The sequence below is a fragment of the Rhinoderma darwinii genome, chromosome 5 (assembly GCF_050947455.1).
Source record: "Rhinoderma darwinii isolate aRhiDar2 chromosome 5, aRhiDar2.hap1, whole genome shotgun sequence".
Taxonomy (NCBI): Eukaryota; Metazoa; Chordata; class Amphibia; order Anura; family Rhinodermatidae; genus Rhinoderma; species Rhinoderma darwinii.
This window is the reverse complement of record NC_134691.1, coordinates 321,435,344-321,461,995: the sequence shown is the minus strand read 5'-3', so window position 1 is coordinate 321,461,995 and position 26,652 is coordinate 321,435,344. Positions and strand designations below refer to the sequence as shown.

At 41.7% G+C, this 26,652-nt stretch overlaps 1 protein-coding gene across 1 annotated transcript in view; it reads left to right on the top strand.

Annotated features, from left to right (window-relative positions):
- Nucleotides 1-26,652, top strand: part of PLXDC2 (plexin domain containing 2) — a 419,557-nt gene that overhangs the window by 363,554 nt on the left and 29,351 nt on the right. The window contains exons 10-12 of the mRNA XM_075827580.1: nt 15,338-15,398; nt 19,875-20,022; nt 20,369-20,407. Of these exons, the coding sequence (XP_075683695.1) occupies nt 15,338-15,398; nt 19,875-20,022; nt 20,369-20,407 (248 nt within the window). The remainder of the gene's footprint in view (nt 1-15,337; nt 15,399-19,874; nt 20,023-20,368; nt 20,408-26,652) is intronic.

The window sequence follows — 26,652 nt, the reverse complement described above, 5'->3', positions numbered from 1 at the left end:
TAGCATGACATGCACTTATATATGTTATGGGCATGAAGAGACTTGTTATAAGTCAGTAATTGATCACCTTCTTTCTCCTTCTGACAGGGTGATCGCACCAGTGGGATGATATTCTCTTTTTTTCCCTTCTACAGGCCCGAAAAGGGGTTTGCAGAAAAGTAAAAAGCACAGCATATGTTAACTATACATAATATATGACTATTTCCCTTCTTTTATCATATTCTATAATCCTGAATTTATTAGTCCACAATCTGTGTAGCAACATCTTGTAATGTCTGTATCAGAAGGCAAGGGGTGGGCAGGTTGGGTAAAATTTAGGAGGAGCAGATATAGCAATTATGGGAAACTATCTAAACCCGAGTTTTCTTCTTTTGGATAAAGCACTCTTTTAAAAGAGTTGTCTGGTTGAAAATACTGGTTTTAGATTATCAAAGGAGTTAGACGAGGCTGAATACTATGACAATACTTATTTAACCTGTATGCCTAACACATGAGAGAGACAGAACTGGAAGAAGACGATGGAGGATTCAAGATTGGCGGAAGAAACATCAATATCTCTCGATTTGCCGAGGACACAACACTCATAGCTAAAAAGAAAACCTAAGAAAAACCATAAAAGAAAAGTTAAACAGAGTGAAGAGATGGGACTGCAGCTATATATGAAGAAAACAATGGTTATGTCGACAGGCAACACAGCTAACTTTATAGTTAATGGAGGAGACATAGACGTAGACCGCTTCTAACTTTATAGTTAATGGAGGAGACGTAGAAGTTGTAGACAGCTTTTGCCTTCTTGGATTAATTATTAACAACATGGGATCCAGCAATCAAGAATTATGACACAGACTGGCCAAGTCTGAAAGGTTTAGATACGATCCCCAAATGTGAAATGAGCAAATTTCCTCATGTGTTCAGGTCGGCAGTCTGATTTGGTTTAAATAAATTTGAAGCGAAACGCAAATGCCCAGAATGCCATGAAAACTCGTTTCTGACTCTCTAATGTCTTGTATAACCGTATCCATCCATTTTCAAGCTCTTTAATGCCAAGCCAGCATTAGTAATGTCAAAGTGCCAGCCACATATATGGGTAGAGGGAGGGATAACCTAAGGGAATTTTGAGAAGGCTGTCTGCAAGGCATTATGGAGAAGCCCACCCATCCTTTTTCTAATTTGAAAAATGTTAGTCTTCATTTAGCCACGATTTGTGTGCCCAACTCTAAAACTTTCATTAAATTTGATTTGTGCACAATCGATTCACTCATCTCTACAAAAATATAATGGTTTTTCAGCTTCCCATTGTTTCAATGGGAAATTGTGGTGCTGACATCGCGCCAAGATAATGCCACTGGCTTTTTTTTTTCAGTCCTGCTGATTCAGTGAGCTGAAAAATCAGCGCCATATGAACTACAACGCTGATTTACATTGAAAGCAATGGGAGTCAAAAGAAAGGCATTTTCCATGCCAATTCTGACGTTTATCAGCGTCCTAAAAATGCTGCTGTGTGAACCTGTCCTCCGAGTACCATGGACAGAAAAGAAACAAACAGATGGCTCATCAACCAAACCAGGCCTAACCTTGAAGCACAATTGTCCAGACTGAAGCTGTCTTATTTTGGACAACTTGACTAGAAAACACAATTATGCTTGGAAAAGTTGAATGGAAAGGAGGACGACTATGACCAGCAACAAGGTGGGTGTATACAATCACAGGAATTATGAACATGCCCCTAAAATGACTGAAGACTCAAACAGAAGACAGGACATTCTGGAGAAACACTATCCATACAGTCACCAGGAGTAAAAAAAAAAATGACTAGACCGCACTTAATAAAGTGGAGTTCTCCTTTAAAGGGGTTGTCTAGTTTTAAGGAGGTCAGGAAACTCATCTCTTAGACAGAGTGGAAAAAAAACTACAAAGAGTGTCTCTTGCTCTGGAGGACCTGGCTCATCTATGTGTTTTACCATTACTTTCAATGAGAACTGTGCAATACTTTATTTCCCCTGTTGTGGCGCTGCAGGAAAATTAAACACTTTCTGCTGGGTTTGCCTGTAGGTGACAGCTGCTCGCTCAAGGTCCCAGCAGCAAAACGCCCTGTGATCATCTTATGGTCAGAGGACAACTTCTTTAATGATAATATTTGTCTGTCTTTATATAAATGTATTAAGAAGGATGGATATTGTTTAAACATACAGTAGTTATACAATGATTTATACAAGAGGAAGTGATTTATAGGTAAACGATAAGCCACGTCTTCCACAACACCAAAACATATAACATCAAATTGATTAACATAAGAAAGCACAAGAGTATCAGCCCACCGTCCGGATGAGATATGAGAGGAGAAAATTCCTACAAGAATCCGGTCAATGAACCTGACCCATATCTTGAAAACTCTTCTAAAATTAATTTTGTGCATTTATCAAAGTGACAGTTGTGCTTCTGTTACCAGGTCTTCAGAGTGAAGAAATAGTGTACACATCCATAATAATTCTGCTGTTTACAGGGGATGTACTCTCTGTATCTACACTCTGCAAATTTTCTTAACACTTTTTTTGGCAATAACTTTTCTCCGGTCTTGATGAATGAAGCTTTATTATAATAAAGCTAAAAGGTCAGAACTATGCTCATTTCTTAATTATATTGTTAATTCAGGCACTAGAGTTTTCTAGCTGGCTGATCATGCTCAAAATCAATTAGACAGTCCTTAGTTAAAAGGGGGGTCCCTTGTTCAGAACCCCCACCTATTAGCGCAGAGCAGTTACAAAGAGTGTCTCTTGCACAGAAGGACCCAGCACGTCCATCCATTACATAAACAACCCACTGCTTTTAATGGGAAATGAGTAATACTGAATTTGCTCTGTGGGGGCACTGCAGGGGAATTGAACACTTGCTGTCAGGTTCCTTCACCGATTACAGCTCATTTCTGGGGGTCCCAGCAGCAGGAAACTCTATGATCAGCTTATCGTTGGGAACCATTGTGACAAAAAGGGATTATCTAAAGCAGGCAACCCCTTTAAGAAATATTTCTTTTTTTATAAGTATATAAAATATCATTCTATCAAGCAGAAAAACTGCCTTTGATTCCACTTGTCTGGCTGAGCATTTAAGGGCTGTCCAGAAAGACCTCTATAGTTTCCAACAGTGATTACTGGTGATATTTTAATTGTATTACTGTTTAAATCTTCATTTTGTATAAATTTGTAGTGATTTCATGTATTTTTCTGCATTAACCCTTTCCTGCATATTGATGTCTGAGGGAGAACCTCCTGTACTAATGTCTATGATTTTAGAAAACTTCAATCCCACCCCTTTAACCCCTAAAGAACTAATTGGATAGCGGGGAAAAAAGCCTCAAACTGTTACAGTATGTAATAAACCTATAGAAGAATTGATGCGTTTACACTCATATATAAAATGAATCTTTATTGAAATTTATTATTACAAATTCACATGGCATTAAAAAAGTTCCACAAACCAATGGGAAATAGGACAGATCTTTGTGTAACTCACTGAGTAATAACAACAGTGACAGACCCCAAGGTATAAAGAACCACACAGTACAAGATTTATGAATTAAAGAGGCTCTGTCACCAGATTTTGCAACCCCTATCTGCTATTGCAGCAGATCGGCGCTGCAATGTAGATTACAGTAACGTTTTTATTTTTAAAAAACGAGCATTTTTGGCCAAGTTATGACCATTTTTGTAGTTATGCAAATGAGGCTTGCAAAAGTCCAAGTGGGCGTGTTTAAAAGTAAAAGTCCAAGTGGGCGTGTATTATGTGCGTACATCGGGGCGTTTTTAATACTTTTACTAGCTGGGCGTTCTGATGAGAAGTATCATCCACTTCTCTTCAGAACGCCCAGCTTCTGGCAGATCACGCTGTGACGTCACTCACAGGTCCTGCATCGTGTCAGACGAGCGAGGACACATCGGCACCAGAGGCTACAGTTGATTCTGCAGCAGCATCAGCGTTTGCAGGTAAGTAGCTACATCGACTTACCTGCTAACGCCGATGCTGCTGCAGAATCATCTGTAGCCTCTGGTGCCGATGTGTCCTCGCTCGTCCGACACGATGCAGGACCTGTGAGTGACGTCACAGCGTGATCTGGCAGAAGCTGGGCGTTCTGAAAAGAAGTGGATGATACTTCTCGTCAGAACGCCCAGCTAGTAAAAGTATTAAAAACGCCCCGATGTACGCACATAATACACGCCCACTTGGACTTTTACTTTTAAACACACCCACTTGGACTTTTGCAAGCCTCATTTGCATAACTACAAAAATGGTCATAACTTGGCCAAAAATGCTCGTTTTTTAAAAATAAAAACGTTACTGTAATCTACATTGCAGCGCCGATCTGCTGCAATAGCAGATAGGGGTTGCAAAATCTGGTGACAGAGCCTCTTTAATATACAGTGCAAAAATAATTATAGCACCAAATTTGGTGACCGTAAAGTTACAGTATGTAGTCTTAAAAATAAAAAAGTTATAGCTGATGGAATGCAGGAGGCGAAAACTAAAGAATTTGCTCGGTCCTCTAAGAGTGTTGTCCCGTTTCAGCAAATTAATATTATTATTTTTTATACCTAAAGTTTATACAACTTTCAATATACTTTCTGTATTTATTCTCGATGGTTTTCAAGATCTCTGCTTGTTGTTATTCAGTAGGAACATTCATTGTTTTCTTCCAGTGGAAAAAAAATCTGTCCATGGTCATGTGATGGTCACACAGGTGCTGTGATCGTTACAGTTACCGTATGTGTATCCGAACTGTGTCTTCTAACAATCCAAACACCTGTGTCCATCACATGATCATGTAACGATCCCAGCACCTGTGTGTCCATCACATGACCATGGACAGATCTTGAAAACCGTGAGGAATTAATACAGAAAGTATATTGGACAATTGTAAAACTTTTAATTATATGAAAATTTATATTAATTTGTTGAAACCTGACAATTCGTTCAAATTCAAAATTCCAAACGAATTCCAAAATTCTGCTGTTGAACTCGGAAACAGACAGCAGCTCTACCCTTCTGTCAGACATGTGATCTTGCAGCTCTGAGCTCCCAAAATGCACTGTTCTCTGATAACAGAAATCCTAGTATTTCTAAGGCTTCGTTCACATCTGCGTTGAAACTCCATTCATGGGTTCTGTCTGAGCTTTCCGTCAGGGGAACCCATGAACGGAAACCAAACAGAAACCATAGGTTTGCGTTTGTACCACCATTGATTTCAATGAGGACGAATCCGGTGCAAATGGTTTCCGTTTGTCAATGTTGCGTAAGGGTTTAGTCGTATTAATGGAATGAATAGCGCAGTCGACTACGGTATTGATTCCATCAAAATGACAGAACCCTTACACAACGACAAACGGAAACCATTACAATCAGTGGTGATGCAAACGGAAAACTATGGTTTCTGTTTGGATTGCGTTCATGGGTTCCCCTGACGGAAAGCTCCGACAGAACCCATGAACGGTGTCCAAACACAGATGTGAATGAAGCCTAACCTGTAAAGTATTGTATGCAGGATATCTGTAAACCAAAAATGCATGCACTTAATATCATATCTCTGTCTTATAAAAAAGAAATATATAGTAACATGACATAATATACATTAAGGACATTTTATTGTATTTTTTGTATTTGATTTGTGTTTACAAAATGCATTTTGTACAACAAAACCTGTTCCTTACATCGGCAATCTTACAACAACCCCACATAATATAAGATATTGTTTTAAAATTTCAATTGACAGGGCTTAGCAATAGACTGAATTGACTGAGCATACAAATTGAATGTCTTTTTGAGGTATATTTTCAGGTGATTTGAACTCTGTGCAAACACAAGTCACATGAAGATAAAAATAAGCCGGTATTCAGAGGAACACACATGAAAGGACTGTGTAATCCCATAGTAATCATGCTACTCGTCTTCATTTTGATATATTCTTCTCACATCTGTAGGACACATAGGGTATATAAAGAGCAGCTTTCATATGAGATCTTGTTTCATGTTGTAAATACACCATTGGTTTTATGGAGATGTGAGGGCTGTTTTATACAGGACGATTACTGCAAAGAGTGCAATTAAGTGAAAAGTAATTGATGGTTTCCATAAAAATTCACTATAAAGACTCTTTTATATGCCATATTTTATATTACTGTATATTAATGTATTACTTCTAGACGTTTATATCTTGTTATACCTTCATCAGGGTCGGACTGGCCCAATAGAGCACCAGATGGGCCCAGACTCTAAAACAGTAATGGCCCATGATACAACAGGGCCCTAAAGGGGTTGTCTCATCACAGACAAACTCTTTCATATTGGAGCCACCACGACAATCAGCTCCCAACACCCCTCAGCAAATAGCTGGTGTTTTCAGAGGAAACCGTATCCTGCCAGACACTTCCCCTGCAGCGGCTACTACAGGGGAAATGTAGTATTGCATGCCAGCCATGCTGATGAATGGTTTTCTATGTTATACTTAAAAAGCTTGGGTCCACCAAAGTATGGCGCTGCATTCTGGACCTTTCTCTCTGAGGCAAAGTGAAGGAGCCCCCTCTTTGACCTCCATATGCTCCAATAGGGCATGTGGACAGGGGTCATCTTAATGACACAACCTCCTTCTAGGTCCAGTAGAAGACAACCCCTTTTAAAGCCAATCACTTGCCAATAGGGTCTATTTTTTATGAGATGATTCAGAAATACCCTATTAGATCTTATTAATAATGTCCTGTCTGCTAAATACAACAATACAATCAAACAACAGCTAGTCAAGAATGGACAAAAGTAAGGCCGGTGACAAAGTAGCCTATACTGTACAGAATTAAAGAATATTCTTAGAAAGATAATTGTAAAGTCCATAAACTATAGAATCAAGGTACCAATCACAAAGGTTGAACAATACTTGTCATCAGCTTAAAGCAGTTGTCTGGGCATGGGGCGGTTTTTCATACTGATGACCTATCGACAGGAAAGGTCATCAGTATATGATCGGTGGGGGTCCGACACCTGGACCCTGCAATGATCAGCTGTTCTAGCTGCCTCCAGGCACCGGATGTTATGCAGGGTATGCAGTGCTCGGTGCCGGAAGCAGATGGCTCCAGTCACAGTATAGCAGCCGTGCTGAGTTACTGCAGCTCTATTCCTATTCACTCGAATAGGAGCAGAGCTGCAGTACTGCAGCACGGTCCCTATACTGTGACTGGAGCCATCTGCTTCCAGCATGGACATCTGGTGCACGGAGACAGCCGGAGCAGCTGTTCGGTGCGGGGTCCGGGTGTCACCCCCACCGATCATATAATGATGACCTTTTCTGTGGATAGGTCATCAGTGTGAAAAAACGCCCCATGCCCGGACAACCCCTTTAGCATTATATTATAACAGAGGAAATTATCAAATGCTGTGACCCTTCACCCCCGTGTTTTGACCATTTAACATAGTATCATTATGCAAATTCTTATCCACATCATTTTTAAAAAAAAAATAATTTTGGGGAAAAATCTGATTAATATGAGAGTAAGGCTCTGTTCACATGTGTATCGTGGTTTCTGTGGTTTCTGCTATATGACGGATACCACCGGGGCCTGACAGACCACATTCACTTACAATGGTGTTTGTCATTTTGACAGCAAAAATACAGCTACATGCAGCGCTATTCTTCCCGTCAAATCAGACAGATCTGCAACAGAAACTCCAACGCAGATGTGAACAGAGCCTAAGAAATAAAGTGGAGTTCAAATACTGCCGGCCTCATTTACCCATCTTTGATCATGTCAGTGCCATTCATTGTTGACTTGAGTAATCTGAGTAAAACTGGTTGCTAGGGACTTGCTGCTTGGCAACTCATTTTTAAAGGTTGTAACTGTTAGGTGATATATTCCTAGCAACTAGTTTGTCATAAATGTCTCAGCTGTTCAGCTCACAGCTTGGATTGAGACTGAACTGACAGCATTAGGGCATGGCCACACGTGGCGGATTTCCTCCGCAACTGTCCGCATCAATGCCGCACAGAATCTGCGTTGCAGATTCTGCTGCGGATCTGCACAAAATGTGCAGTAAATTGATGCGGACTAGCTGCTGCGGACTGCGGTAAAAGTACTTCCCTTCTCCCTATCAGTGCAGGATAGAGAGAAGGGACAGCACTTTCCCTTGTGAAAGTCAAAGAAATTCATACTTACCGGCCGTTGTCTTGGTGACGCGTCCCTCCTTCGGCATCTAGCCCGACCTCCCTGGATGACGCGGCAGTCCATGTGACCGCTGCAGCCTGTTATTGGCCTGTGATTGGCTGCAGCCGTCACTTAGACTGAAACGTCATCCTGGGAGGCCGGACTGGAGACAGAAGCAGGGAGTTCTCGGTAAGTATGAACTTTTTTTTTACAGGTTGCTGTATATTGAGATCGTAGTCACTGTCCAGGGTGCAGAAACAGTTACTGCCGATCGCTTAACTCTTTCAGCACCCTGGACAGTGACTATTTACTGACGTCTCCTAGCAACGCTCCCGTAATTACGAGAGCCCCATTGACTTCCTCAGTCTGGCTGTAGACCTAGAAATACATAGGTCCAGCCAGAATGAAGAAATGTCATGGCAAAAAAGCAAGACGCATCCGCAGCACACATAACATGTGCATGACAGCTGCGGACTTCATTGCGGAATTTAGAATCTCCATTGAAGTCAATGGAGAAATTCCGCCATGAGTCCGCCACTGCTCCGCAACAGACAGAGCATGCTGCGGACACCAAATTCCGCTCCGCAGCCTATGCTCCGCAGCGGAATTTTACGCCTCGTCTAAACGAACACTTCTAAATAGAAGTGGAAGGCAATGGAGAAATGGCTCAGCTGTGGATTAACGCTGCGGAGTGTCCGCAGCGGAATTTAAGTGAAATTCCGCCACGTGTGAACCCAGCCTAAGGCCTAATTCACACGATCATTGAGCATCTCAAAGGTTACAAAAAAGGCAGTTTTTCACGTCCGAGGTGCATCCGTGCTCAACGCTGCAGGATGTGACGTTTCTCATCCCCCATAGATGAGAGTCTATGGAGGGATGCGTGATGCGTGAAAAGATAGGACATGTCCTATTTTCCCACGGATCCTTCACACAGTCCTTTGAAACAACAGCTGTGTGAACGGCCCCATTGAATTACATAGATTCGTGGGACGGCCGCTGTTTCAACGGCCGTCCCACAGACGTTTAACACGCTCGTGTGAATTAGGCCTTAGAGTTATAAAGCAGCTTGGCCGCAGTCAAGTTATGCCATTCCCCATCTCAGCTTGCTTTGTTAATCAGATTTTTCTAAAAATAAGTCATTCGTATGATGTCTTTAGGAGTCACTTTCTGTTCAATGATTATATGAAAGGCTATAACAACCGGTTACAGATTTCCATTGCTTTTTTAATAATCTTCCACTGAGCAGCAGCAATACCTTCCAACTTTATATGATAAAATATTAAGTAATGCACACAGTGATGTCACAGTACAGAGATAATAAACACTGGTTTTCCCTTATGTGTTAGATTGGCCATTCGGCCTCCCCAGGTCATAGGGTCCATGTGTAACTGCAAATCCTTCACACCCTATAGTTCTGTCCCTGCATAGAGTCAGCCCATGGAGCGGCTATGTGCCCCCTGGTGTCAAACAGCACCTGAAAGTCTTAAATGTTATCTTTGCTATAGGGCCCCCCTGCCCACTATGTGCATCAGTGCAATTAACCTGAAATCAGCCTCCGTTCTCCATTAACCCCATATAAGCTGTATTAAATGTAGGTAATACTTTGTATAGCAGTATCTCCATATGCGCCTATGTAGAAATACATCACATTAGTCAATGTTCAGGAAACTGTTCTGGACTGATAGAAGCCTCTCATTGCTGCAGTGAAACTTTGGGATTCTTCCATATTTCTATAGGGTTTGCAGTCGCTGCTATAATATAACTGTGCCCCTTTTTTTATTATCCTCATAGCAGAACGAACTTTCCTGCTCATTATCTACGTTTTTGTTGCTTTGCACCCTGGGAGATATTTGTCTGTACATTCTCGCTCATTAGCAGTTGTAGACGTCTTAAGAGTATATACGGTTCACCACTTTGCGCTTTTATCCAGGCATAAGGTTTCAATGAATCAATAAAATGGTTTTTGAAGAATTTTATCTGTTGCCGAGTGTCTACTTTGGGGAATCAAAGCGTTTGTACTAAGGATTTAACATTTTTTAACAACAGACGTGTAGCTACCAGGAATTAATTTCCTCTTGGTTTGAATCCTTAGAGAAACACTTGTCCAGACACAATGGTTGAGAATTGCTGGTTAAAGTGCAGTGTATAACAAAAGCCGATGATACGATGGACTAAACACTTTAGAAACGTCCGTAATCACTCAAGGACTGAAACGTTTGTTGCTAAGAGAAACATTGTAACGCTAGAAAATGGAAATTGCATTTATTGTTACTTTTCTAGTGGGAGATATTACTAATCAAGAGAAGAATTATTGTACTAGAGAGACACAATAGAAATAACTGCTCCACGCTTTTCATTTTTGTAAAACACACAATAAACATAATAAGTAATTTAAGCATTTATATATGCAAAGTATCTACTGTCCATTGAACAGCAAGCAACATATTTTCTAGCTAGATCGAAGTTCCCACATAGCCAATTGTAGATTCTTCCCTATTGGTAAATTGTCAGCCCATTACATGTGCCAATCACTGTCGAAATAAATTGGTTAAGCAGTTTTACAAAAAAGGCTCTTTTTTTTCCAGAAACAGCGCCACTCTCCTCTTTTGGCTGTAGCTGGTATTGCAGCTTATCTCTATGATAACTGATTGGTCATCTGGTAGCTGTAAATACCATGCAGCCCTACTGTATGTAAAATTAATTTATTACCAAATAAATTATTCTGTATTTGGCATGATTGGCTAAACTCCACAGCTTCCACCCACATTCTACAGTCTATGGAATATACTAATCTTGTCGGAGAACCTCTAGGTTTGTCTAGTGACCTCCAAATGAGCAAAACCATATGAGCAACTTCTATCGTCCTCTTCCTCGAAGGTGAAAGAACTTGGGGATTCCTCCTATATATCACCTTGGTTGGCACCATACAATGACCTTGTTTCGTTCAGCACATCACATCTGATAAACACTGTTGCCTTATTGACCTGATAATTTGTATCTCCTTTTACCCGTTTTGTATTTTCTCTTACTATTCTTTACTTTCATATTGGACAATATAGTGAGGAATGCTCATCAGCTTTTCATCTCATTACACAAACTTATGAGCCTTGTGTAGATAAATTACAGACATCTTTTCTTTACTCGATGTAGCTTTTATTATCATTGTTGTTACATAGTTACATAGTTAGTACGGTTGAAAAAATACATATGTCCATCGAGTTCAACCAAGGGATGGGAGAAAGGGCAGGGATGAAACACAAATTCTACACATTGACATAGGAGCTAATATTTTTTAGTTCTAGAGAATTATCTAACCCTTTTTTAAAGCCATCTCCTGTCCCTGCTGTGACGGCTCCTGCAGTGACTATTCCATAAATTCACCGTTCTCACAGTAAAGAAGGCTTGTCGCTTCTGCAGGTTGAACCTTTTTTTTTCCAGAGGGAGGGAAAGCGCCCTTGTTTTTTGAGGGGGTTTTGCATGGAACAGGATTTAACCATATTTTTGGTATGTGCCATTCATATATTTATATAAGTTAATCATGTCCCCCCTTAGTCGTCTCCTTTCAAGGCTAAATAGCCTTAATTATTTTAATCTTTCCTCATAACTTAGATTCTCCATGCCCCTTATTAGTTTCGTTGCTCTTCTTTGTATTTTTTCCAACTCCAAGGCATCCTTTCTATGAACTGGAGCCCAGAACTGAACTACATATTCTATATGAGGCCTCACTAATGCTTTGTAAAGTGGTAATATTACATTCCTGTCCCACGAGTCCATGCCTCTTTTAATACACGACAATATCCTGCTGGCCTTAGAAGCAGCTGATTGACATTGCATGCTGTTATTTAGTTTATGATCTACAAGTACACCCAGATCCTTCTCAACAAGTGACTCCCCCAGTGTAGCTCCCCCTAGGACATATGATGCATACAGGTTGTTGGTACCCAGATGCATAACTTTACATTTATCTACATTAAAGGGAGTATGCCGCCAGATGTCCGTATTGAACTACCAACAGGCTAATATAGATTCGGCTAACCTGATACTGACGTGTATTACCTTATTCTACAGAGTGCCTCCTTTGAAGAGAAAAAGCTTTATTACATTTATACAAATTAGCATTTTGGAGCAATGAGGGCGTTCTAGGCGAATTCACACCTGGCCCCGTAGTGTAGTGACAGCGCGTGCGTCCCAACATCCTAATCGGCGTATGGGCAGTAGTGCCGATTTAGAATGGTGACTTAAAGCTTGTACTGTGCATACGCCGTATCCTAATCAGCACATGCGCAGTATTGGGATGTTGTACGGCACATGCGCCGTATACTAATCGGCACATGCATACTACTGCGCATGCGCCGATTCGGATATTGGGACTCACGCGCGTTCTCTATACTACGGGGCCAGGCGTCAACACGCCTAGTAGCTGCCAGGCCCCTGTCAATACAAGGATGCATGGAGGGAGGGGGGTTGAACTGGGGAATGACGAGAGAGCATTTTGGAGCAACGGTGACGTCCTCGTTGCTTCAAAATGCTCATTGTAATAAAAGCTTTTTCTCTTCAAAGGAGGCACACTGTGGAAAGACATAATACATGTCAGAATCAGGTAAGCCTAATCTATAATAGCCAGTTGGTAGTTCAATACGGACATCTGGTGACAGACTCTCTTTAAACCTCATTTGCCAAGTGGATGCCCAAACACTCAGGGCGTCCAAATCAGCTTGTAATTTATGAACATCTTCCATAGACTGAACATTACTACATAGCTTGGTGTCATCTGCAAAAATAGAAATAGTGCTATTAATACCATCCTCTATATAATTAATAAATAAGTTAAATAATAGTGGTCCCAGCACTGAACCCTGGGGTACGCAAATTATAACCGGGGACCATTCAGAGTAGGAATCATTGACCACAACTCTCTGGATACGGACCTTGAGCAATTTTCAATCCAATTACAAACTATACTTTCTAAACCTATAGTCCTTATGAGGGACAGTGTCAAATGCCTTAACAAAGTGCAAAAATACTATATCCACAGCGGCCCCTCTGTCCAGGCTTTACTCACCTCTTCATGTCATTTATAATACTATTTTGTGCCACATACTCTATGTAGTCCCTCAATAGCCCCTAAAACATTTCTCCCACAATGAATGTTAAGCTTACTGGTCTATAATTCCCCAGGGAAGACCTAGAGCCCTTTTTGAAAATAGGCACCACATGGCACTATACCAGTCACTAGAAAATCTCTGAATATTATGAAGAGGGGGACAGAAATAACTGAACTAAGCTCTTTAAGAACTCTAGGGTGCAACCAATCTGGTCCCGGGGCCTTGTGGACATTTATTTAATTTAACTTAGCTTGGACTATATCTACATTCAGCCAATTCAGTATATTTATTGATGTATTAACATCAGCTGCTCTTTCTTCTGTTGTATATACAGAGCAAAAGAACCCATTTAGTAATTCTGCCTTCTCTTGATCCCCTGTGACCAACTCCCCATTACCACTATCTAGGGGTCCTACATGTTCAGACCCTGGCTTTTTTGCATTTATATGCTTCAAGAATTTTTGGGGATTTGTTTTACTATCCTTGGCCACCTGCCTTTCATTTTGTATTTTTGCTGATTTTATTACGTTTCTACAGATTGTATTAAGTACTTTGTAATTTACAAAGGCTAAAGCTGTACCCTCAGATTTGTATCTTTCAAATGCCTTTTTTTGTCACATAGATTGTCTATAGAATACACCCAAAAAAAAATAATTCAGTGTTTACCTCTCTTTGTAATTCCACCCACAAGGTTTCAACCTCCTCACAATATTCCCCCACTATTGTATTATCATATACTGTTTTACAATTATTGTATACTGCATTTCCTTTGTCTGTTCGTAATGTTTAAGTTAAAAAGTAATAAAATAATACAGATAGAAGGCTATGACCACATATTTCCATCACTGCGGTCTCTGCTATGATGGTCCCCGTCCAATATAGCGTAGTAATAATATTTTTGGACGGCAGGGTATATAGTGAACCCACCGTGTCCTACCGGATTTCTGGTGGCTAGACCATGAAGCGGATTCCGGGGGACCCTCGGATTTTCACCCTCCAACCCTTGTATAGAGTCTTGGTCTTCAGGGCAAGGAATCCCCTGATCGCTGAACACCCGAAATAGTCTCCCGATACAACAGCCGATAAATAACCAACAGACCACAGCCGGGAGTGAATGGAGAGGTACCATGAAGAGGTGGGTATGAGTGGAGGAGAGAGAGGTGCGGTGGTGGCTGCTACAACTGCGAAAGAAAGGAAGCGTTATAAAAGACTCATGCAAATAAATGGGCAACCATATGATAAGTGGTCATTCTGGGTTTGCCAGAGTGAGAGTCACACTTTGCAGTGACTCTAAACGATGACTAATAGAGGGGAGGGTCCTGAGCAAAAGACCCCTTTTATGATATCTATATGTCCTAATAGGTCATATGTACAGGGCTCCTCAGGTTGGGAGCTGAAAAAAAGTAAATCTAAGTATCATTTCATTTTCATGTAAGGATAAACATTAGCAATGCAATTATAATACTGATCATACAATTATGCTTATTTTCTATAAATATATATATATATGTGTGTGTGTATATATATATATATATATATATATATATACATACTATATACATATGATAGATAGATAGATAGATAGATAGATAGATAGATAGATAGATAGATAGATAGATAGATAGATAGATAGATAGATAGATAGATAGATAGATAGATAGATAGATAGATAAACAGATGGATCCAGCAGCACCGGTATAATGTGGGTGCAAGCACAGGAGATTAGACCAAAATCCCAATTGTGTATAGAGCAAAAATAGGCAGCACTCCGTTTGTGAAGGTGAAAAAAGAGGATACTTTTATTGTCCCATAAGCAACGTTTCAGCTCCTTCCCCATGAGCCTCTTTTTTCACCTTCACAAACGGAGTGCTGCCTATTTTTGCTTGATAGATAGATGATAGATAGATAGATAGATAGATAGATAGATAGATAGATAGATAGATAGATAGATAGATAGATAGATAGATAGATAGATCGATCGATAGATAGATAGATAGATTTGATTATTATACATTTTTGCACTTTTTTGAATGTATTTCTCTTGGTTTTTTTTAGATGTTCCAATGGGTTTGATCGCCATCGGCAAGACTGGGTAGAAAATGGCTGCCCTGATGAGGTACTATGAGAAAAATAAATATCATATGCTCAAGGATATATATGTGTTGGGCTGCGTGCCCTATGATGTCAGGAGATGGCTTTTACAAAGTATGGACAGAAAAATAGGACTTACGTTGCTAAAGGTGGGGGTCCCATTCTGCAAGCAGCGGTAGCTCTCCTAGTATATGGGAGTTACGGAAATAGCCAAGCATGCCACTTCTCCATTTATTCTTTTTCTAGAGGCACTGGCCACTTGTTGCCTCTGTTCACAGATAAATGTCAGGGGACCCTGTTCTGCCGATAGATGGGGTCCCAGAGGTGGGACAACCACATGTGTATTAGATTACAAATGTCTAAAACCAGGTACTAGTGAACTGAAATATGTTGTTGTCAGAAACTTCCATTGTCCTTATACAGTGAAGGAAATAAGTATTTGATCCCTTGCTGATTTTGTAAGTTTGCCCACTGTCAAAGACATGAACAGTCTAGAATGTTTAGGCTAGGTTAATTTTACCAGTGAGAGATAGATTATATATTTAAAAAAAACCTGAAAATCACAGTCAAAATGATATATATTTATTTGCATTGTGCACAGAGAAATAAGTATTTGATCCCCTACCAACCATTAAGAGTTCAGCCTCCTCCAGACCAGTTACACGCTCCAAATCAACTTGGTGCCTGCATTAAAGACAGCTGTCTTACATGGTCACCTGTATAAAAGACTCCTGTCCACAGACTCAATGAATCAGTCTGACTCTAACCTCTACAACATGGGCAAGACCAAAGAGCTTTCTAAGGATGTCAGGGACAAGATCATAGACCTGCACAAGGCTGGAATGGGCTACAAAACCATAAGACGCTGGGTGAGAAGGAGACAACTGTTGGTGCAATAGTAAGAAAATGGAAGACATACAAAATGACTGTCAATCGACATCAATCTGGGGCTCCATGCAAAATCTCACCTCGTGGGGTATCCTTGATCCTGAGGAAGGTGAGAGCTCAGCCGAAAACTACACATGGGGGAACTTGTTAATGATCTCAAGGCAGCTGGGACCACAGTCACCAAGAAAACCATTGGTAACACATTACGCCGTAATGGATTAAAATCCTGCAGTGCCCGCAAGGTCCCCCTGCTCAAGAAGGCACATGTACAGGCCAGTCTGAAGTTTGCAAATCAACATCTGGATGATTCTGACAGTGATTGGGAGAAGGTGCTGTGGTCAGATGAGACTAAAATTGAGCTCTTTGGCATTAACTCAACTCGCCGTGTTTGGAGGAAGAGAAATGCTGCCTATGACCCAAAGAACACCGTCCCCACTGTCAAGCATGGAGGTGGAAACATTATGTTTTGGGGGTGTTTCTCTGCTAAGGGCACAGGACTACTTCACCGCATCAATGGGAGAATGGATGGAGCCATGTACCGTCAAATCCTGAGTGACAACCTCCTTCCCTCCACCAGGACATTAAAAATGGCTCGTGGCTGGGTCTTCCAGCACGACAATGACCCGAAACATACAGCCAAAGCAACAAAGGAGTGGCTCAAAAAGAAGCACATTAAGGTCATGGAGTGGCCTAGCCAGTCTCCAGACCTTAATTCCATCGAAAACTTATGGAGGGAGCTGAAGATCCGAGTTGCCAAGCGACAGCCTCGAAATCTTAATGATTTACAGATGATCTGCAAAGAGGAGTGGGTCAAAATTCCATCTAACATGTGTGCAAACCTCATCATCAACTACAAAAAACGTCTGACTGCTGTGCTTGCCAACAAGGGTTTTGCCACCAAGTATTAAGTCTTGTTTGCCAAAGGGATCAAATACTTATTTCTCTGTGCACAATGCAAATAAATATATATAATTTTGACTATGTGATTTTCTGTTTTTTTTTAAATATAATCTATCTCTCACTGGTAAAAATTAACCTAGCCTAAAAATTCTAGACTATTCATGTCTTTGACAGTGGACAAACTTACAAAATCAGCAAGGGATCAAATACTTATTTCCTTCACTGTAGCTGCCAAAACATTTGCTACCGTGCAAGAAAGGTTGAATTTACAAATAGGTAACGTGTATTAAAATGCAGGCCAACCCCTGGTGTGTCATAGGTGGATCTACTCTTAAAGGATTCTATAATACAAGTAAATGATAGAATTGCTGCATATGTAATACCATGATATACTTCTATTATAGAATCCTATTCATGAATTATAGTGATCTGATGAAAGAGAAGGAACGATATAGGGAAATTGAGCTTCCACTGTTGCCCTACAAATCTGTAAGCAGAATGCAGCGTATGTTCTGCCTATGGCATAGGTGAAACAGGCTGCAGCGAAACATGCTGAACCTGAATTGTTATTACCTGATCTCTCCTGGTACTAAAACCTGATACAACTACTGTTTTCTAATAGTATTCTTAATCTTATTATAGATGACCTCTCAGCTTTCCTAACATGTCCGTTTTAGTAAATAAAATAACAAATCTGGAGCATCTCCTCTTAGAACTCTGCCTTGTGCTATTCCTCTGTTATTCCTCCTGGAAATATATCCAATCAGTGCTGAAAGTTTCAGATTATGTAGAAACACACCCTTTAACAAGGGGAATGGAAACACCTAGTTGTCCATTTATTCATATATTTCCAAGAGGAATAACAGAGCAATGGCACAATGTAAAGCTCTTAGAAAAGGTGTTTCTCAATTGTTATCCCATGTGGAATACAAGTATTCACTAAAATGAACATGTCAGGAGAACTGATGGGTCCTCTTTAAGTATCTTCAGAAAAGGGTCAACCCAGTAGATCCGTGGTTAGCCCTGCAGCAGTTAACAGTTACCTCTGAATCCAGGGGAAAATCCTCTCCATATTTATATGGGTGCATTTTCAATACCCTTGTCCCTCACACTGATGAAATGGGTCCTATGTGTATGTTAGAGGCAAATTAGATTATGGTTCCCACGAGGGTCAAGAACCAATGAGAGTGACTGCAATACTAGGTGTAATATGGATAATATATGAAACACCATATCTACATGCAGGTTGTATATCTTCTGAATATTTGTCTGGGTGCCTTCTGAAATAGGAAAATTAAATAGTGAGACCCTCTAGGGCCTGGGATATAAATGAACACAGTACAATGTATCAGTGCTATATGAATAATAGATAATATGTAAATAATAAGTAACGTTCCAGGACCATGTCCCTTTAAGGACTCTTAAATCCAATTCTTTACTTCTTTAAATCACTGTAAGTGCAATTATCTCTTGTTTTGACTTACATAAAACAGGGGGCACTAGAACTACTGGAGAACAAATTAATGATTTCTTGGCTCTCGATAACAGGTTGTAAGTAAACGCACTTTGTATTCTAGACAGACTTCATGTCTTTTTTTCCGTCAGACTAAAAAGCATTCACATATGACCCAGTGCTCCATACAGGAGGCTCAAAGTGAACGCTTCAAAACGTACACAACTAATGGAATCATAATGGAAGTGCAGCGCAGAACAAGATAATGTGACATTTTAACCCTGCATAATTAGGCTGCATAATGGCATTGTCCATAAATTATACAAGTATAGATTCAGTTGTTTCTCCCCAATGCTACGTTAAGGATTACATTTGTTTCACCATTAGGCTATGTTCACACGCTTACTAAAAAAAAAGGCTGAAAATAGGAAAAACAGCTCCTGATTTTCAGCCGTTTTTTTAGCAACTCGCGTTTTACGGCCGTTTTTGGTGCTGTTTTTCTATAGGGTCAAAGAAAAACGGCTCCAAAAACGGCTCAAGAAGTGAAATGCACTTCTTTTTCGCGGGCGTCTTTTTACGCGGCCATTTTTAAAAATGGCCTCGTAAAAAAAACGCCCCGTAGGAGCTGAGCGCTGTCTTTCCCAACGCCGTCTATTAATTAAGCTCTACTTTTTCAGCAGCCTGCTAGACAAAAAAATGCAAGACATCAGTAGGAAATTAACCCATGTGTTCGTTGCAAGATTTCTACAACACTGTTTTGTCAGAAACTTGCAGAAAGTCTCAAAGACGGACAAAGTGGCAGAGGTTGTCTCCTGTATATTTTTATACTTTGATAAATAAACTGCAGGTGAATAACATTGGAATCCTAATGCCCTAGGTTCACATTTGCTATGTTCACATTTGTGTAGATCGAATACAAAGTGCGTCTCTTGGCCTGGGGGACCTTTTCCGTCCTGCATTACACAGACAACCAATTGATTGGAATTTGCACTGTGTAATGCTTAATTTCCCCTGTAGTGGTGCTGTAGGAAAGTCTAACACTTACTGCAAGGTTTACCTAAACATTACAGCTGATCACTGGGGGTCACAGCAGAGGGACGCTTTGTAATCAACTTCTTGTCAAGGGAGAGCAGCAAATAACAGGTAGAGATTGCCAATACAAGTGTCCATGGTTTAGTCATAACCTAATGTAAAAAAAAAAAAAACTGTTTCTAGGAGAACTTAATTTTGCTTTTTAATGTTTTCTTTTTCCATGAATAGTCCAAAGAGAAGGTGTGTGAAGACATGTTAGCGACAACAGCAGCCCCACATCACACCACCAGCAAAACTCGTGTAACAACATCCAGACATTATAGCACAACATCAAGATTAACAACGTCGCATCTACCAAGCAGCCTCCCTACAGAGGGTAAGTCAAAGGAAGGGTTTATAGTCTAGTACTTGGCAAAACGTTAAAACTTTTAACTTTCAGATAATTAGCCATTATCCAACTATTTGGGTTACTTATTAAACCGGCTATATAATGATTTTCACATAAATGGTAAGACTGGCCACATATTACTTAACTAGAAGTTATAGTCATAGAGAAAGTTTGGTGATTAGGTTTCATTTACTTACAGAGAGATTCATTTTTCCTATTAAGTTGTGAGGGCCATTTTAGTAAAAGTGACAACAGGAAGGGCGGCCATATTGGTTGTCACCTTTAATTTATCTCATCATAAACTGTTGGTAAAACTGTGACTGTTCTTTTTCAGATGACACAAAGATTGCACTGCATCTCAAAGACAACGGAGGTAACAGCAACTTTTTTTTATTTTATAAAAAATAAAGTAGATGAGCAACATTTTATAGTTTCCATTTGGAATTATTTTACATACAAAATGAAGTAACTTTGTAAATATATTTCATTACTAATCTTATAAAAACCATGAGTTACAGCCTGTATTATATTCCGGAGCTGCATTCATAATTCTCCAAGCCTCAGAGCTCAAATCTCCATGAGTTCCTTGCTTCCTAAATTGATTGACATTTGAAATTTTTTGAAGCGTTATCTTTACATCAGACACTTTACAGTAATCTGATCTAGGAATACCTAACTGTCCCCCTGCATTATAGCTCGGCTAAGCTTGTTAGGCATGTGACTGACAACAGATTGTTTCCAATTAAAATTTACAGAATCGTGAATGCAGCTCTGGAGTATAGCACAGACTATAACTCAGGAACAGTAAAACATAAGTAATGTAACATACTTATAAAGGTAATCAGATTTTATGTAGATTATATCTAAAAAAAATAAGCAGAAAAATGGTGCTCAAAGGTTGATATAAGATTAAAGCTTAATTTATTAAAAGCCAGAACAACATAGCATTCACCCCACATTTGCTGCTTTGGTTGCAAAGTTGAAAAAAATATACTTTGGAGTACATTAATGCAACATTAAAAATATGTTACTATTAAAAATGGATATTCGGAAGGCAATAGTGTACCTGCCATCGAATCTTGGCACGTCCAACCACCACTAGGGGGACGCACCACATCTTATTATATTAAAACATGTTATTTCCTGTACTCATCGGGAAGGGAAAGTCTGCTCACTCTGAATCCGTATCTCCTATTCACTATAATGGAGTGTGAATGTGCATGCTACGCCACTTCTACACTGGATGTATGGACTGGGCACCCTTGATCTCAGGATCTGATAAGATGACAAGTGTTTTATGGGAAAACCCGTTTTAAGATTCTGTTTAGGACTCCTATGCAGTCCATCCCTACTCATCGAAGGCAAAAAAACACTCTGCTGTTGTCTAAGGGAGGATTTTCTCTGCCTAATTACCTCAATGGTACTTTTCTTCACTAGCATATAGTACTAATATATACAGATATATCTCTATATGAAATCAATCAGCTGATCAAAAAAATTACATAGTAAAACATAACCTTTAATTAATAAATTGGGATAAAAAGGGAAAATGATTATCCCTCCAAATAATGATGCAAAAAATAATAATAAGGGTGAGGGGAGAGGGTTTTTTTTCTTTTGTTCATTGAGTTGAAAGAACAAGAAAAGGACTTTCTATTGAGCTCGTACTCCGATACATTGATTTCCGGAAAAAGCCAAACAGAAACGAAGCGGCCGAGCGCACACACGAGCACTTCTGACACTCCTTTTTAGCGATTTGTGGGGGTCTCAGTGCTTGGACCCCCACCATTTAAAACTTCTGACATGTCACTATGACATGTGAGAAGTTTGTTGAACGTTTAGTTACCCTTTAAAGGGAATGTGTCGCTAGAATAATATTTTTTTTTTAGTTAAACAATTATTATTTAAGTGATTACACATTGTTTTAATTTTTTTAAAATTTTTTCACAAGTCAGGAAATATTATAAATTAGATTCTAATTTATAACATTTCCATGTGCTGGCCACTAGAGGGAGCAGTTCCCAAAATTGCAGGCATGGTCAATGTGGTAAAGCAACCTCATTGATTTATGTTGCAAATTTGGGGTGGACACACTCTCTCTAGTGTCCTCACACAATCCCCTCTCCAGGGGCGTAACTAGGAAAGACTGGGCCCCATAGCAAACTTTTGACTGGGGCCCCCCCTCCCCTGGGTGTCACACAACCCCCCCCCCCTTGTAGATAGTGCCTTTTTTACAGCCCCCTCTGTAGATAACGCCATACAGCCCCCCCTGTAGATAACGCCATACAGACCCCCTGTAGATAACGCCATACAGCCCCCCTGTAGATAACGCCATACAGCCACCCTGTACATAACGCCATACAGCCCCCTGTAGATAACGCCATACAGCCCCCCTGTAGATAACGCCATACAGCCCCCCCTGTAGATAATGCCATACAGCCCCCTCTATAGATAACGCCATACAGCCCCCTGTAGATAACGCCATACAGCCCCCTGTAGATAACAAATAATAATAATAATAATAATAATCTTTATTTATATAGCGCCAACATATTACGCAGCACTTTACAATTTAGAGGGAACATGAAACAAACAATATCAGACATTACATAGTGACAAAGTTCATTTACAATTCAAACCTGGGGAGTAAGGACCCTGCTCGCAAGAGCTTACAATCTATGAGGACATAAGGGAGACACAAAGTGTAATAGTGTTTGTTCTGTACAATGGTCCGGCCATTTTTATACACATGCGGTGGTAACATAAAGCTGCATGAGCCGGTCACCAGCCAGTATCCGTGTATGATGGACATGAAGAGAAGGAGTGTGAGGGAATCTTATTCTGATGACTAATCTAAATGGAGGGCCATGGAAAGGAGTCAGATTAGGGAATGTTATAGGCCTGTCTAAATAGATGTGTTTTCAGGGCACGTTTAAAACTGTGGATATTGGGAATTAATCTGATTGTCTGGGGTAGCACATTCCAGAGGACGGGTGCAGCACGAGAGAAATCCTGGAGACGGTAGTGTGAGGTTCGGATAATGGAGGATTTTAATCTAAGGTCGTTGGCAGAACGTAGAGCCCGAGTAGGGTGGTAGACAGAGATGAGGGAGGAGATGTAAGGAGGTGCAGCACTGTGGAGAGCTTTGTGGGTGAGAGTAATAAGTTTGAATTTTATTCGGAAGGGGATGGGCAACCAGTGCAGTGACTGGCACAGATTAGAGGCGTTGGTGTAGCGGTTGGTCATAAAGATGAGCCTGGCTGCTGCATTGAGGATAGATTGGAGAGGGGAGAGTTTAGTGAGGGGAAGACCGACTAGTAATGAGTTACAGTAGTCAAGACGAGAGTGAATCAGAGCAACAATGAGAGTTTTGGCAGTTTCCTCCGTAAGAAAAGAGCGGATTCTGGAGATGTTTTTGAGGTGAAAATGACAGGAGCGTGAAAGTGATTGTATGTGAGGAGTAAAGGAAAGATCTGAGTCAAAAATAACCCCGAGACAGCGGGCGTGCTGCTTAGGAGTTATGATAGTGCCACACACAGAGATGGAGACATCAGGTTTAGGGAGGTTAGTAGATGGTGGGAACACAAGGAGCTCAGTTTTAGAAAGATTCAGTTTCAGATAGAGAGAGGACATGATGTTAGAGACAGCGGACAGACAATCACTGGTGTTCTGTATTAGAGCAGGGGTGATGTCACGGGAAGAGGTATATAATTGGGTGTCATCAGCGTAGAGATGGTACTGGAAGCCAAGTCTGCTGATGGTTTGTCCAATAGGAGCTGTGTAGAGAGAAAAGAGGAGCGGACCTAGGACTGATCCCTGAGGAACCCCGATATCAAGGGGAAGAGGAGAAGAAGTGGAACCAGCAAATGACACACTGAATGAGCGGTCAGAGAGATAGGAGGAAAACCAAGAGAGAGCCGCGTCCTTGAGGCCAATAGAGTGGAGCATGTTAAGTAGGAGTTTGTGGTCTACAGTGTCAAAGGCTGCAGAGAGATCCAAAAGAATCAGGAGAGAGGATTTACCGTCCGATTTAGCCGCCAAGAGATCATTTGAGACTTTAGTAAGGGCAGTTTCTGTGGAGTGTAGAGTGCGGAAACCAGATTGTAAGAGGTCAAGAATGGAGTTAGCAGAGAGATAGCGGATAAGGCGAGAGTAGACCAAGCGTTCGAGGAGTTTGGAGATGAAGGGCAGATTAGAGACTGGTCGGTAGTTGGCAGCGCTGGATGGGTCAAGAGTTGGTTTTTTCAATAATGGGTTTATAATGGCATGTTTAAAAGCGGAGGGAAAGATACCAGAGGAAAGAGAGAGGTTAAATATTTTAGTCAGGTGACTAGTGACAGCTGGGGAGAGGGACTGGAGGAGGTGTGAGGGGACAGGATCACTAGGGCAGGTAGTAGGACGAGAAGAAGAGAGGAGCCTCGAGACTTCTTCTTCAGTTATTGGGTGAAATGCTGAGAGTGAAGAAGAGGGAGTGCGGGGGGGAAGGGGATCGATGTTACTAGGGGACTGGGAGATAATATCATGCCGGATGTAAATGACTGTAGATAACGCCATACAGCCCCCACTGTAGATAACGCCATACAGTCCCCCCTGTAGATAACGCCATACAGCCCTCTCAGGCGTTAGCTACAGGGGGGGCTGTATGGCGTTATCTACAGGGACTGTATGGCGTTATCTACAGGGGGCTGTATGGCGTTATCTACAGTGGGGGCTGTATGGCATTATCTACAGGGGGCTGTATGGCGTTCCCTACAGGGGGGCTGTATGGCGTTCCCTACAGGGGGGGCTGTATGGCGTTCCCTACAGGGGAGGCTGTATGGCGTTCCCTACAGGGGGGGCTGTATGGCATTCTCTACAGGGGGGGGCGCTGTATGGCGTTCCCTACAGGGGGCGCTGTATGGCGTTCCCTACAGGGGGGCTGTATGGCGTTCCCTACAGCCCCCCCTGTAGGTAACGCCATACAGCCCCCCCCTGTAGAGAACGCCATACAGAGCCCCCCCCCCTGTAGGGAACGCCATACAGAGCCCCCCCCCTGTAGGGAACGCCATACAGCGCCCCCCCCCCCCCTGTAGGGAACCCCATACAGCGTCCCCCCCCTGTAGGGAACGCCATAAAGCGCCCCCCCCTGTAGGGAACGCCATACAGCCCCCCTGTAGGGAACGCCATACAGTGCCCCCCCTGTATGGAACCCCATACAGCGTGCCCCCCTGTAGGGAACCCCATACAGCGTCCCCCCCTGTAGGGAATGCCATAAAGCGCCCCCCCCCTGTAGGGAACGCCATACAGCGTCCCCCCCCCTGTAGGGAACGCCATACAGCGTCCCCCCTCCCAAAAAAATGCGACCTACAACGTGTCCGACAAAATACATGTATCCCCTATCCACAGGATAGGGGATACATGTGCGATCGCTGGCAGCGATAGGGAGAACGGGGGACCGAAAGTCCCCCGATGTTCTCCATGACTAACCTCTGACTCCGGCGTCTGCGCAGCTCACTAAAAATGAAAGGAGCGCTGGTCACGCATGCGCACAAGCGGGACCGGCGCTCCATTCATTTCTCCGGAGCTGCCGACACAGACCCCGTAAGTCCGAGGTTTGTGATGGAGAACTTCAGGGGACTTTCAGTCCCCCGTTCTCCCTATCGCTGCCAGCGATCACACATGTATCCCCTGTCCTGTGGATAGGGGATACATGTCTTTTGTTTTATGGCAGAGCGGGGAGATACCTCCTTGCTCTGCCGTAGCGTTCAGTGGCGTCCCGCTGTAGCAGCAGTAGCGGCAGCTAGCGGAGCCTCCGGCCATGGAGGGGGCCCGTGCCGGCGGGCGACACGGGCCCCCCTATGCCGCGGGCCCCGTAGCAGCCGCTACTGCTGCTACGGCGGTAGTTACGCCACTGCCCCTCTCCCTTCTTCTGGCTAGTGCCAGGAGAAGGAGGGGTTTGAATCTTCAAACCTCTTACACTGTGTGCCGCCATTTTCTGAGCGACTGCACAGTGTAGGAGTATTAGATACAGTGCTCAGCAGACAGTATAACACGAACATACACAAACATAATACACACATCACATACACGAAGATAAATTACCTTCTCCTGCCGCCTCCGCTCCTATTCCTTGCGCCTTCACTTCCTTGAACATATGGCCGAAAGCTACGGCCAGAAGTCGTCATCTTACTGTCCGGCAGTGGCTTGCGGTACTCGTGAAAATGGTGCCGGATTTCGCTCTGCGAACGAACTTCGTTTTGGTCTGTGTGGGAGCAGCGCATGCGCCGTTCCCACACAGACGGCGTACGCTTTTGTGAATGGAACGGCTCCCGTTCGCATTCTCTATGGGGTTGTATGTGCTGTATTCCATCTCTGTATGTGTCGTTAATTGACACATACAGAGATTTAAAAAAAAAATGGCAGCCCCCATAGAGAAGTAAAAGTAAGAAAAAAGTAAAAAGTAGAACATGAGAACACAAATAAATAAAATTGATGTTAATATCATATTAAAAGCAATATAATAATAATAAAAAAATATATTCATGACACCTTCCCTTTAAGTCGTAACTGGCCTTGCTGCTTCTGATATCTTTAGGACGTCCCGCTGTTCTTCTTTGATCTTGGAAAAGTTGAGGAAGG